General features: G+C 43.6%; 1 protein-coding gene across 1 annotated transcript in view; it reads right to left on the reverse strand.

The window, feature by feature from the left end:
- The window catches only part of DAPK1 (death associated protein kinase 1), a 633429-nt gene that overhangs the window by 413956 nt on the left and 204043 nt on the right, over positions 1-15430 (reverse strand). The window contains exon 3 of the mRNA XM_086961193.1: positions 13291-13512. Within this exon, the coding sequence (XP_086817319.1) occupies positions 13291-13512 (222 nt within the window). The remainder of the gene's footprint in view (positions 1-13290; positions 13513-15430) is intronic.

Below are 15430 nucleotides of genomic sequence, written 5' to 3' on the forward strand. Positions count from 1 at the left end.
ACCTAGGATCAGTAACTGAAAACGAGCAGGGGAGTGACAAGCATATTGAAAGAGCTTTAAAGCAGAAGTGAAAAATACTGCAATTGCAAGAAGAAAGTGAGAGAGTGGGACATCAGCAGCTCAATGACTAGATGACGTCAGTTGCCTGGGTCAGGCTTACACAGCAATTAGAAAATAATCATTTGGTCTACAGTACTGTACTCTCAAATATTAAATGGAAGTTTGATAAAAAGCCGAGGGCACTGTACGCGCTTCAACAGCGATAAGGTACAGTCTTAGGCTTCAGTCCAAACAGATGGGGAGGAGATGCATTTGCAAGAGTAGCAAGAAACGATCATTAGTCCTCAGTCGTAGAGTGCAATCTAGCATGACCATGCTCAAAAACTGCTAAACCATGTGAATACAGTGAAAGAGGCTAAACCGAGCTTTAAACGCTTAAAGTGTTGATGGGTACATCTTAGCTTGAGCTAATGGCGAACAGAAGACATCTGCATCGACTGATTGGTTGGAAAATCCATGAGCCCCAGTACTTCCCAAAACTGCTCAATTAAAAAAAAAACTATATTTCAGACATATGGTGGATGCCTGAAGGAACATCAGGAAAGTATGCACGAGAAACTGGACAGAATACAGCTTAGAAAGGAGAAAGAAACTGCTCGAACTACCCCCACAAAATCTGTGAGAGCATGATCAGCAACATCACCTTCACAAGCACAGTGCAATGCAGAAGAAGCATTTTTACAAAAGCTGTACAATGTTTCAGCAATAACGGACTCCCCGGAAGGTATGTGGTGAGCCCAAATAATTGGGTGTGAGTTTTAGCTTTATTAGCAAACATATTTGGTATCAAACTCTTCTATGACATTTTTGGTTTACATGCCCAGTTGTTGATCGGGATCACAAACAAATTCTAGAGATTTTGCGCTGGTGACCAGAGTGGCAGAGATCCTGGCGGAGATCCCAAGATGTACAAGAGCAGACATTGAGATCTGAACGTGGAGAATGGAGGGTCACGTTTTTGCCACAAACTAGCGGGTGCCAAGAATCCAGTCCTTCCTTCATGTCCATTTTCAGTTCCTGGTAAGGCTTAGTATTTCCTGTTTATCCATAAAAACAGGACCGCTCTTATTTCTGGGACACGTCCATGAAACCACCTTGTTATACTGTTTCTGCCTACCCATGGGAGAGAGGACCTGCAGGCAGAAGTCACAAGGGCTCCAGAGGAAATGGAACTTTCCCAAGTGCCTATGGGCTGGCACACTCCATCTACACCCTCCTCCAAGCTCTGCAAAGACCATCATGAGGCATACACACAAAAAGTTACCCCGATGCGCCACTGGTCCACCTAGAGCGAGGCCAATGTCCACATTCCATGAAAAATCTACATTTAACAGCATCGAAGTAAGGGAGTCTCACACAGACCACAACAGCCCATACACTGGGGCAAAAATACACTCCAGGTGCTCCAATATGCCAGTCTTGGACATCTTAGAAGTTTAAGGATGTACCAGTTCTTGATACATCCAGCTACACTGATTAACTATGAGTGATCCTACAACAGCTGATAAATTCATACAGAAACAGGCTCCCAGCACTATGCAATGGTATAATTGTGTTAGATGATCAAACTTACCATTACCTCCCCTCCCCCAAAACTACAGCTGTGTCGGAAATACTAAATCTTGACTAGACCAGTTTAAAAATACATGCATCTAGCGGGGTGGGTTAACATTATAGCTGACAAGACACCCTGAGCCAGAGCTGCCACTCCCTTCATAATCCTACATCATCCGGTTTCCCTTTGGAGCAAATATTCCAAGACAGGTTAACCTAGAAATAGCGGAGTATCAGGAACTCCTGTGACTCAAACTGGAGGCAGGGAACAAATGGACTGCCCAGTGAAAGCAGTCAATGTGACGCCCTGTCAGAGGATACAAGAGCTATTGCAGTGTGGCTTATTCTGTAGCCTGACAGAGCCTAGTGTTGGGTTTCAGAGCCCGTGGTGTCGATGAACCCTGAGTGGGGCTAAGTTGGAGCAGGGGGAGACGGTGTCTCAGCCGACCCTGTAGGTTAAATTTAGCCACTTCCGCTGCTGTACCTGGGGTGTGTATGGTGCTTGGGCCCTTGAGGGCGACCATGAGGGCTTGTGCAGCCCACAAAATACTGGTGACTGGTATTGGGGAGTTTGTGGGCCCCAGGGGCTGCTATGTCATTAGTGAGTGACCAGAACCTTCTGTTCCACTTGGAGGGGGCCTGCAGCAGGGTTTTTGTTGGGACTTGTTCTCATCGTGCAAGGTAGAGCAGCACTGGAAGTGTTGCTGCCTCTCCCAGCATTAGAGGCCGGAAAGAAGTGCGGGTGGCACTGCACCACTCCTTGCCTCGTCATGGAGGCCTGAAAGGACCACATGCAGGATGGCCACTGGAAAGAGGTACGTGGAGGCTGGGCTGGAGCCTAGTTCAAGTGCTGGCACCCATGCCTCATCCTGTCGGGGATCCCCCAACATCACCCAATTCTCTCCCATTCCTCAGGCAGCGAGGACAGGCATTCTGGGTCGTATATAAATGAATCGTCCTAATCACCTACAGCAGATTGGATAGAACACGAATCCTACAATTGGTTAGCAGCACTCAGGTGATCAATGTCCAATACTTTAAACAATATCCATCGGATCATTCAACCGTAATGATGGAGCTCAGGATGGACAGACCCAGGGCATGCATTCCCATTTGGAAGTTGATCCCACGTGCTTTAACTGACACGGCATTCCGCATGAAAGTAGAAACTGAATAAACCAAGTATTTCCAGGGAAACTAAGGATCCGCAAATACTACGCTTACTGAAGGAGAGGAAATTAAAATTGTGCATTTGAGTTAAGAGGACAAACTATTTGGGTTAAGAGGAGAAACTATTTGGGTTAGGAGGAAGTTGCATTAAGCTATGAAACCCCAGGAGAAAAGATTGTCCCTACTTCAGAGGTAAAAACCACTGTAGCCATGAAAGATTCCAATGGTTGAAAGCCAAAAAGGGTGCTTGGTTGGACTTGGGATGCCCTTTACAGGCTTACATTGAAAGATTACAGACAATGCCTACACAATGAGGGCGATAAATCCAGAAGTTACTTTCATGTTTACTAAATAGTGAAAGGCCTCATCTCCGTCATATTAGTAATAAATGTAATGGATGGGTTATTATCTGTTTCACAAACCAACATTAAGAAAGACCCTGGCCAGTAACCTAGCTGCAGTACATAAATCGTCAGTGCACCACAACCTCTCCGACTCATTTCTATATGACGGATCAAGAACTCTGCTGTCTGGGGGATACACAGTTAACTGAGCTTGAAATGGAGTTTCAAAGGGAGGAAGTATTGCAGGCAATAGATGGGAGATTGGGTGGAAAAACTCAGAAGTTATGGCTTCCCAATCGATTCATATAAAACGTCTAAATAACAGCTCCTTGACAAATTGTTTGATGTGTTTAACTGGGCCAAAAAGCAAGACAATCGCCCCATTGTGATTGAGGGAAGCCATCAAAATATTTTTTATCTTTAAACCAGATAAGGACCTACTAGACATATGATGAGCATTAATATTACAATTCTTTGTAAAGTACTCCTGGAAGAGGGGCAAGGTAAGGAGACTAGTTAACGAAGACCAAACAAGATTCCTACCAGAACAAAGTACCTCAATGAATATCCGAAGACTACTCATATTATATGATTTTATGCAGGGGGTAGAAAATACCTCTCTTATAGCCTTGGATATAGAGAAGGAATTTGATTACCGGGAATGGGAATACATGTTCGAGACTAAAAGAATATGGACTAGGGAGGTATTTCCTAGGATAAATCTGCTTGTTGTACACCAATTCCACAATTCGACTAAAACATGGTGATAATATCAGACAGTCGGACAGTGGAGCGATACACTAGGCAGGGGGTCTCCCCTCTTCTGTTTATGTTAGAACTACAACCCCTGACAATTGCACTTGGAAAGAATTTGCAAGGTTGGGTAACAAAGATGGCTGGTGTGGAACATATTGTGTCAATGTGTGCAATGACACACAAGTCTACACACTCACCCACTCGTCAGTCTCACTACTCCTGATTGAGCTTGACAAATTAGAGAGGGGGTCCGGCCTAGACACCAATTGGTCTTAATTTTTAACATTAATTTTTAACATTCCGGTAGGTTGGGCATCCCTCTGCTGATCTTACAGTATTTTGTCGCAGACAGGTTACTGACAAATTCCAATATCTGGGCATGCAGGTGATTCCACAGCCGAGTCATTATACGCATATAATATAATAAGGGAAAAATTAAACAATGCCTGAGATGGTCAGTTGGGTTCCGAAATTCACCTTCTATTTTAATTATGGGATACATTGCACTTGTTAAAATGGTTTTTCCATTGAATAAGACAGAACCCCGGGACGCTGTGATCGGAGGAGCAGGGAGGCCGATTTCTTCAACTCGGATGTTCTAGATATCGCGAGGATCATCCCATACCTAGAACTAGCTGACGAAGCATACCCAGCACGCGGCTACAGTGATTTATCAAGTCCCTACTCTAGTATGAATAAAGCAATGCAAAGCTAACCGGTGGCCCCTCCGACACAGTGCAGAATTAACAGACCTGATAACAAGACATTATCAATTACAATTATACCCAGTCTGATCAAGTGGGATATTTGTTGTCTTGAGTGTGTACCCAAAACAGGACACCACTTTTAATATTTGACCTCAGAAAGAAAACCTGAGCGAGATATATATATATATATATATATATTGTTTGAGAAACTGTCCTGAAGAAGGTTTTTAACCGAAACGCCGCGTCGACTTTTGTTCTCAAGAACAATTTTTAATTCATTGTGTAACATATTGTATTTTTTGTAATTATGTTGTGTGTACTGCTTAACAATTGTATGAAAAAAAAATGTTAAACCTATGAAGTGCAATAAATTTATGTTCAATTTTACTTTAAAATTTATTTGTTGTAGTATTTTAACAGGCTGTCACAAATCCAAATAGCACAATCTCCTAGTGAGTGTTAAAATTTGTATGCTGTTACTCAATCCAGGGTCCTTATACACATGAAATGCTCTTCATTTAGATGACACCTTAGATGTATGTGGTGGTTGTGCCGACAAACAAGTGCAGTGGGTACCAAAGTCCTTCTGACCACTCTTACGGGAGTATTTGACCTTAGGGACACTCTCAGTCCTTACCAAGATGCCTGTATGGATTAAAAACTCTATGTTATGTTATGTTATGTTATGTAAACAATGGTTTGTATAGCGCACTGACACCGGTTGGTTTCCTGGCGCTGTAAAGACAGAGTGTGGTCAGAGTTGAAAGTTTATGGGGTTAGTGGTATGCTTGTAGGTAAAGCCAGGTCTTTAGGAGTCTCCTGAATGACAGGAGGTCAGGACATAGCCTGATCTCGAGAGGAAGGGAGTTCCATAGGCGAGGTGCCAGGGTGCCAAATCTGCAGCCACCAGACCGCTTGAGTTTGAAGGAGGGTGTTTGTAGAAGACAGTGATGTGCTGAACGTAGGCTTCGGGGCGGAGCGTATTTTATGATCAATTTAGAGATGAATTTGGGGCTTTTGCCATAGAGTGCTTTAAACATCATACAGCTGACTTTAAAAATGCAGCGCTGGGTTACCGGAAGCCAGTGGAGTGTTTTCAAAAGGGGGGTTGCAGGGTGCCATCTAGGCTGGCTTAGAATCAGTCTTGCTGCATGGTTCTGCACCATCTGCAGGCGTTTTAGGAGGAACTGAGGGAGACCTAGGTAAATCGAGTTGGCATAATCTAAGTGAGATAATAAACGAAACACTCATGGAGTACCTCCCTCTATATGTCTTATTCCTACACACAACTTTCAGGACATTGATAGTCTGGCAACTACACCGGTATCCGCTGGTACACCGAGTCAGTGAAGCGGATCACACTTCAAATGGAATGAAAGGATGGAGGCTTAGCTCTCTCAGACCTAAAATGATATTATCTGGCAAGTCAGCTCCAACTCAGGGCGAAATTGTGGTTCCCCAGATGATACATGGAAAAACAGACTTCTAGGAGGTTTCATCAATACTTACCCTCTCCTGTTACTGATAAGGGGGAGTTTATAGCCCCCAGCCTACTGCTAAAGGATGACACAGGTGGGGAAAGCCTGTGGTGGTGAAAAGACGCTTTCAACAATCACCGTTTTCTAGAGAACTGGACATTTCATGTATGCAGCCCTTTAGGCGTACACCCAGAGAGAGGTCAGTGAGCCGTTGGGCAAAAGGGGGTTGTATCATTATAGGGGACTTTTATCATGAAGATACCTTCATTATGTTTGTTCAGGCCCCACCTCTTTTGGGTTAAGTCCCACTCAGTTCCTCCAATACGCTAAACCGTCAGAAATTGCCAAATCGATCTGAAGGGACTTCCCTCGTGCACCCATGCCACCCAAACACTTGAGACTATGCTATCCATAGGCTAGGGCTGTGGACAGATCTCCCTGCTGCAGAAAGGATAAAAAAATGGAGATGGCATAAATTCCCTTGAGGACAAAACAATACTGGAAAGAGGACCCTAAAACACCTATTTCAGACACAGAGGGTCAAAAGCTTGTTCCCAAGTAAGGGAGATCTTCAGTAAAGCTCACTTTAAACTAATACATTTTAATGTTCTTCACTGTACTGACCTGGACCAAGTAAAGCTCTGCAAAATATACCCAGACAGGTCATCAGCCTGCCGAGGTGTGGAAATATCAACACATCCTTCTTTAAAATGTGATCCAGCATACTGGGAGAGTATTGTGCAGAGTTTGCACGAGTTCACTGCCTTTCCTTTAGAGTGTTCACCTAAACAATGCTTACTGAGTGTGGATGTCTGAGACAAGAGGTAAAACAGAGGACCATAGCTTAGAGCAGGCAACGGCGGAGGAAGCCCACCTGAAAGCCGTACGGAAGCCCACCTGAAAGCCGCACAGAGACATGCTAATGCAGCAATGGGTACGCTTTGTTGGGGGGGTTGATTATGTTGAATGACCTGGCCATGGGGAATGTGGGGGATACTCCATGAGTGTTTAGTTTATTAATCGCCTGTATGTTGTGGATTGTGATACATCGCCTATGGGTACCGGGAGGAGTAAGGCTGATCCGGTCATGGAGACTTCTCTTTGGTATCATCTGCCTTTCCCAGATAGGACCTACTGAACTGTGCAAATGTAACTTAGGGTAAACTGTTGTATGTGCTGCTATTAACTGGTCTACCTTCGTGGACGTCCATTAGAGGGTCGCTGATGTGAACCCTGCCATGCCCTGACATTGCACTTGCGATCCCTGGCATCAGCAGTGGCAGGAACAGACACAGCTGTTCCCTAGGTGGGGCTTTCACTCGCCTCGTTTTTGTAAATTTTTTATTATAGTAATAGTGAATAATATTACCTTATTCGCTATTATGTGAATTAAAAAATTGAGTACAAACAGCTGGAATATGGCTTTCCCTGGCAGCAGAGGTAAGGAAAAATGCCTAAATTAATGTATATTGTGTGCGAGCTTGCACCCTCGAATGTATTTATGCAAGAATGTGTGCATGTGTGAATGTATATGTAGGCAGAGTGTGTGAAGGTGTGTATGTATAAGCATATGTATGTGTGAGCGAAGGTCAAAGTCAAGGGCATGGGTCCCTCCCGCTAGCCATGGCCTTTTGGTGAATTGACGTCCATGTCTACCTTTATGGTGGAATGCGATAGTGGTTTGTTTGTTTTCATGTACTTGTTCCGGTTCTCTTCAATCAGGACGAATTTCAAAGCTGAAAAATATTTTTTTGCAAACTCTTATCTCATAAGTAGAACCTGAACATGGAACTGAATAGTGCACTATTTTCATTCGGCTGAAGGATCTGCTACGTTGATAAAACACGTTTTTGTTAGCACTGCTATTTTAAACGCTATTTGGGATTTGATAAGATGTTTCCATCAGTTGCTACTTTCATAACAGGAAGTGCAATGTATGAGGAACTGCTTCGGTTTCAAGGAAGTCAAAACACAACCGCAGCTTTTAGATCGCAGTGCAAGAAAGTACCCAATTACAAATAAGTAAATTGGCATGCTTCACACTTAAAAAGTCTTGCTTCAGGTCAAAAAATGCAAAAAAACAGCTGGAGGACGGTGAAAAAAATACGTCCTCTCACTCCAAGTGACATAAAAATCAAACTGCCCAGAGTGGGTGGCATCTATTTTAATATGAGGCAGATTTGAAGGCTATTTATCAGTGCTGTGACATCACATCAAAATAATTGAACACTCAAGTGACCTCACACTGCTGAGTAATTACGTAGGCATGCCTACCATTGGAATGTAGGCGGGTCAGGCATCCTGAAACTCTAAAAAGTCCCACCCGCCAAAAGTCTATTCATTTGAGTAGACACGGATGTTGCAGAATTGTCCTCAGAGACTTCACACCTCCCTCAGGTGTTTGCAGAAATGAAGGACATTGAGAGAACCCATCTGCTGTGGAGCCACAATACTGCACGCCTCCAACCCACATTTGACTCCCGCAGTATTTGGGGCAGAAAGGCGCAGGTGCTAGACAACCACGCCCAGCTGAGGCCACAGCCCTCTCTCGACCTCATGGAATAACAGAAGATGACTGCAGCACGGCGCCATTTTAACTATTTGCCCAATCTTGCATCCACCGGTCTTTCCAGACTTGAAAGAATAAAGATAATCAAAGGGTTGTGCCACACCCTCACCTACCATGGCTCCCTGGGATAAGAGGGAAGGAGCTGAAAAGCAGCAGGCTCAGGAGGGGCTCTGTTAATCTAAAAGTTCTGTGGTCAAGTGCAGTCACTGTTCCCCCACTCCAAAGTAATGAGTGGGGAGTTGCGACACTGTGGAAGGGTAGCTCAGACAAACGTGGTATGTGACAGCATTGAGATTAGAATGCTTTAAATAGGAGCATGTCCGCATGGCAGATGAACAATGGGACCCTCGTGGAGCTGTGCACCACTGGGTGTCTTTTTGAACAGTCTCTGCTATTTCCTGCCAAGCTTTGACTTTGCTTCCAGTGTGGGAGTCAGTCTTTGGAGACAGAGATCATTGGATGGAGGGGTCAATCCGTACTCGTCGAGTGACTGAGTGGAGCGATGATCTGTGGAAGTGCTATGGTCTGTCAGCCCATTAGCTCTGCCCAACTTAAGGAGGGAGAGCCGGTTTGTGGCAACAGTTAAGTACCCGTGGTTACCTTAGGGCACCCACAATGTGGTGTGAATGTCTAACTCCGTGGAGAAGAGGCCTTGGCAATGCCAATAGGTCCAGATTTAAAGCAATGTTGTATAGTAATGTGAAGCATTAGGAGCGAATCGCATGGGAATAGATATTTATGAGTGTGGAAGCAAAGAATTGTAGAATAATATTGGTGTACAGTAAAAGGTAAAGTGACAGTTGCACTGTCAAGTCAGACCTACATTTTCACTTAGGCTAATGACTGCCCTCCTGTCATCTGTGCTGCTGCTAGAGAAATAACAAATTATCTAGTTATCCAAGACACTCTAAGCATTCCAATGTCATGTGTGCGCAGCTGAAAATGCAAGCTTGGGCAGCTGGATAAATAAACAAAATGATCACAGCTGTGTGGATGATTAGCACTTTTTTTGTGGAAGCACACAACTTTTGCCCAGTCAAAATTGTACTCCTGGCGCACAACATGTGCAAGGAGCCAAAGCCCCTCTCGAGTGATGCTTACATCATTGTCTGGCAACAGCTGCACTGTCAACCCAGACCATGAAAGGGGCAATCGCGGACGGGGAGTGATAATTCCCCAGAGCACACACTTTACAACGGGCCATGGCTGCTACAGTAGAACATGAGAACTTGAGCATATCACACTCAAATGAACCTGAACGTTCCAAAAAAGAAACCAATCATACACTTCTCCAACAACCATCTATAAAGCTGCAAGCACAATTCACTACATGTAGTAAGTCATAAGTGACACGTCTCCAATAAGCATCAGCATAGCTCTAATCCCATGAATACGCGAGTCTAACCACAGACAATTTCTGAAAACAAGGCCCCCATTCGGAGGAGACTCTTGCAGGAGTATGGGTCGGGCAAACAACATGTTGGAAGAAGTGACCCTTGCCAGGGAGGACTCTTGTTTTGTTTTACCCATCACCCAGGGCACACTAAATTGCTTTGGAACAACTGTAATAAACCACTATGATACACACCAAGTTGAACTTCTGTGGACCGGTTTTGTACAAAATACTGAAGACATGCTTTGATTTGGCTATCTATATAAGACACCTAATTGAATCATGAACAAATATCTTTTTATATGTTTAATGAATTATTCCCGATCTGCTCACTGGTGACTGCTCGCTTTCTCTTCACCCTGCTTAATCTGATTTCTTGTTGCAAAATATGTACATGTCAATGCACCTTGAGAAAGTCAGAGAAACAATGCAGTATAAATGAATAGAAGTAACAAATGTATGATTGGCTTCTTTTTTGAGACGTTCCGATTGGAGTGTTCCATGGGAATGTTCCTCAAGTGTAACTAGGGAAGCATTTATCTAGTGCATATACTCGGTGTTGTGGTCCAGCTCCACTAGTACTTAAGCTCCCAACTCCTTCTAGTTTTGTGGCAGCAACATTGGATTGGAGTGGTTGTTCTACTCGTGTCTTTTATCTTGCTTATTCTCACTGGGTAGATAGTTGGCCCCAGGCGGGCAACTCGAACCAAATTTCGGGGGGGTGGGGCTGAAAAATATTTCGGGGGGGGAATAATTCTTCCAAACTTAGACAGAGTGGCTGTAAGAAGGGGTGAACACACAACAAAAGCCTCTTTTACAAGTAAATGGTCTTTTAAAGACCTGTTAAGTACTCGGCTGCGGCTGCAATTAGATGCTCGCCAGCCCGCGAAGCTATCTTCGCCAGGGCTGACACACATGACGGGGGCTGAAGCCCCGTGAGCCCAATGGGTGTTGCGCGCCTGGTTGGCCCCACGATACCCGATCCTTAGAACAAAAAGGAGACTGATCAGGCTGACTTACTGCCCCCAATTGGCCCAGCAGCAAACAAAGACAGGGGAAGGGAATTGAAATCCATAACCTGAGAACTACTACACTCATGGCTATAGCTCTACTGTGACATGAATGCTTCAGAGAGTAGAAATTGAATTCAAAGTTTAACACACTGCTTGGCTCTGTATTGGCAGAGTGTCACAACTGGAAAGTCCACCCAGGCCTTTCCTGACACCAGAAACAAGGTTCATAAAGAAATTAAAGAGATGCAAAGGGTACCATCACATATTCCACTGTTAGCTTTTGGAGCAGATGGCCAGAGGCTAGAATCTGCAGATATTCTGAATTGCAGAAGACGATCTTTCACTTTCTGTCTCCTGGGATGGCAGAGGAGTTCAGGATACCTATCGAAGACCTGTCTGCGGCTATTAGGAGATGTCCCTGACTCAAGATAGCCAACGTCCAGACAGAGTACAAAAGGAGCCGATCCGACAACCATGCTAATTTTGAAACAAATAAATAGTGAAGGATTAGATTTAGGAAGCTACACGTAGCGGAAGTAAGATACCTCTTAAGGGTAGGCATGAATATTTTATCCCAGACACCTCAAAGGTGAGCGAGAAGTTGAGGAGACGGCTCATGTCCCTTCGTTATCAATCTGGAGCCAAGGGCTTACAGACAAGGATTCTCCAACCCACGAGATTCTGTGTAGTTAGAGATGGCAATGGTACTTTCTCCATAGTGCTCTTGATGCACAGCCATTTAGACCACCCACAGAGGAGTGATGTCTGACAATCACCCGCACGGTCAAACTTTACATGAAACTGTTGATCGTCATTTCACCCTGCAGTATCCTGATCGATATGAACAGAATACTGGGAGCTGTAAATGCATAGCGGGCCACACCCGGTCTGTATGGGCCTTGTTTTATCGTTTGAGCAGTGACTTTTGAGTGAAGTGAACTGCTGACACATCAATGATTTCCTCAATGGCCTCCTGTAATCTAACACTCGTTTATTCTGGCCTCCCTGCTCACTTTCTTTCTCCATAACTGTAAACCCAAAGGTTGGCCTTCTTCTCCTTCGCCCACATTTACTTCCAATCGCCAGCCATGATTCTCTTTCTCCTTCTTGACGCTGGAGCCCTTTTGATCCTGTTATGGTGTTGTTTGTTGCATCCCAACTTGAAGGTCCCTGGCTAGATATGAGTGTTTGAACATGTTTTAGGGGCCCTGGATACTCTTACGGATTACCAAATTGAGCAAGAAAAGATCAGCGCGAACTCAAGGTGGTGGACACGGTCAAATGGTGATGTCCTATTGTTACAGTCGATAAGTTTACTGTAATCTGAACTATGTGCCATAACAAACTATATGCAATGAATCGTTTTTGTCAGGTAGTGGTCTTAATAAAATGTATTTTACAAACTATTTCATGTGTCAACACAAATAGAGCACAGGAGTCATAAGGTAGATATGGGAAAAGAAGGTCAGAGAGTGATTGAGGGTGGGTGGAACGCATCTTCGAATTGTTGATTGCTCCACTTTCTACAAATTGATGTCTCTGAACTCAGGTTTATGGGGCTGTCAGAGGCAATGCTTGTTTTACTCAGGTCTATTGAAGCTAGCAGGATGGCTCAGGGAGTTCAACCCTTGCCACTGACACGCATTGACTGCCAAGTCATGAATTTGAATGCATCCAAAGCTGCCTTACTCTTCCATCCTTCAGGAGTAAGTAAATTGAACACAATCACATTGGGTAACAGTAACACATGTTATTTGCATAGTTTTGAAATGGCAGCAGTGTGGTATGATGAGACATATTAAAAAAACAATTCATTACTAACCCGGCTGCGGGTTGCAAGCTACTTGCAATTCCACAAGGTAAGGAAGGCACAATATAAGACTCCTCTTGCTTTAGATTAAAAAAACATATTGCATTGACTGCATTTCAGAGTGTACCACGACCGGCTTACTCGCTCACTGACTCTGGACCTTCTAGGCACTGAAACAAGAGGAACGTGCTACATGCCAAACAAGTCTTCTGATAAGCGACAATGATCTAATTGACATCTGCCTCAGTATTACAGACCATTCCACCTACTGACTGAACAGGCCACAGCACTACGGTCTACAGTCTACAAAGCAACCAATCACCTAAGCAACGGGCCCTCTTGAACTACCCTCCCCATGCTCAAGACTCATCACTGGTCCAACATCAATGCTGCCCAAGACCTTCTTACTGAATCACAATAGAACTGAGTGACTTACAGCTCCAGGATGAGGATGACATCCAATTTGTTCTCGTAAACCTCATGCAGAGTGATGACGTTCGGATGCTTGATCTCCTTCAGAATGCTGACCTCCCTCTCGATGTCCTCTTTGGTAACGCCCCTCCGGCTGGATTTGGTCCTCCTTTTCTTGATAAACTTTGCAGCATATTGAACTCCGGTGCTTTTCTCTTGGCATTTCTTCACCACTGCAAACTGTCCGCTGCAATATAAAACACCAACACTTTAAGTTTAGGATCATGTTAAAAAGATTATAACAAGCAGTGTTGTAAGACATTGGGCTTACCAGAGCATTACTTATCTTGCATTAAATACATGTCAGTCTGGTTTTCTTTAATTTGCCTTTCTACCAAATGTACAAACTCCCAAAAACCCATAGCACCGAAGTTCACATCACGCTTAGGCTCCTCAAAATGACATTTAGATGCATACAGGGCTCTCTAACCACTTACGTATGGAAAAACAATTGAGGACTACGCCTCAGAGATGTCTATGCTCAAATGACATCAACCTCATCAAGGTCCCTAGAACAAACTGCAAGACCAGAGGAGGTAGGCATTCTTCTGCTGCCGACGAGTGCCTCTGGTACAAACTCCCACTGCACATACATAACTCCAGCAAGACTCAGTCATTGAGAAGCTTCTCTTCCTAATTTTGCCTTCTTGCAAGCTCTTAAAAGCAATTCAGTTTTGCAATGAGCACAGTACAAAATGTAGTAAATAAAAAATCGAATTTCCATAGTGCATATATCCAAATTACTTTACAAAAGGAATGGTATTAAAAGGGTAGAAATAAAGAGAATGACAAAAAAGGGTAGAAATAAAGAGAATGACAAAAGAGGGTAGGTGATCGGAGCTTGGATGGAAATGCCCGAAGAAGTAGATGTACTTTTATCTGTGTTCAAATAAAACCCACTGCTGGCTCTGGGACACGTTCACCAAGATTTTTTTTATTTTTTTAAAACTAAGTCTATATACCATATGTTTTCTCCTAAAATTTGTGCCGGCGGACATTATTCATATGGGGACCTAAGCAAATCTCGCTCAATAATTCTTCTACAATACTTAACCAAGAGGATTACTCATAGCACCAACAACCAGCAAGAAAAAGTCTAGTAGACATGTATGTTGTGGAAGTATTTATTCCTCTGCAATTAAAAAATATGGAGTTACTCCAAACCTTTCCCTCCCTGAAAAAAAACCTACACCTTACATTTTTAAGAGTAAATTTGGCGTGTTCCTGGGGTGAAAATAGTGCTGCAAATCTTTCCAAATACAAAAATATTTCAGCTTTCTAAGTATTTCAAGAATTTTGTATAGATGACCCATAACACTCCCCTAACCGCTTATCCTCATTTCAACCTTTGTGCAACCTTTGTGCAAACTAATAAAAACAGGACTATAGAAACAACTCCTTACGTGCTGATTTTATACTAGCCATAAGTGAAGTCTGCGGTCAAAAAAATCAATCAATCCTGATTAAGTGAAAAGGCAGGACTTTGGACCATACATTTACATAACCAGATAATACTGATCAGTGGACATATGCATCACACTTCAGGACCATCTGCCAGGCCTCTGCACCCACACATGCTGATGGTGCTGCCCTCAAAGAAATGAAAGCGAATGGGTTTGAAGGGTTCTTCCGAACAAACAACTAAAAATCCCATGCACCTACTGCCGCTTGTTTGGGCCCGGAGCTGCAAGTGATGGACACTAGAGTAAAGCCTCTTGCACGTTTATGTCCATTCATGTGAACAGTCAAAGGCAGGAAACTCATCTAAAAACTAGGATGCTCCTTCAAAGTCCAGTTCAAAAAACACAGGTCCATTGATTACACACCTAAAAATTGCAATCCCGCTGGATGCAGTATTTACCACATCATTTCAATTTGCAGGGATAGCACCTACTTGCATTTGTTTTCACCCATCATTAGGTGTGCAAACTTAGAATGTACCCTGTTAAACCAGGTTTTAATTGGTGACATTTTTAAGGCAAGTATTGGAAATTGCAGTAACTACAGCAAAACTTGTAATTCACATGCACCAGATCCAGGATTTGCACAAAGGTTGAAATGAGGCCCCATAGTGCACCGGTGCAGTTACTGTTATAGCCCTATCA

The sequence above is a fragment of the Lissotriton vulgaris genome, chromosome 3_1, assembly GCF_964263255.1.
Source record: "Lissotriton vulgaris chromosome 3_1, aLisVul1.2, whole genome shotgun sequence".
Lineage (NCBI taxonomy): Eukaryota > Metazoa > Chordata > Amphibia > Caudata > Salamandridae > Lissotriton > Lissotriton vulgaris.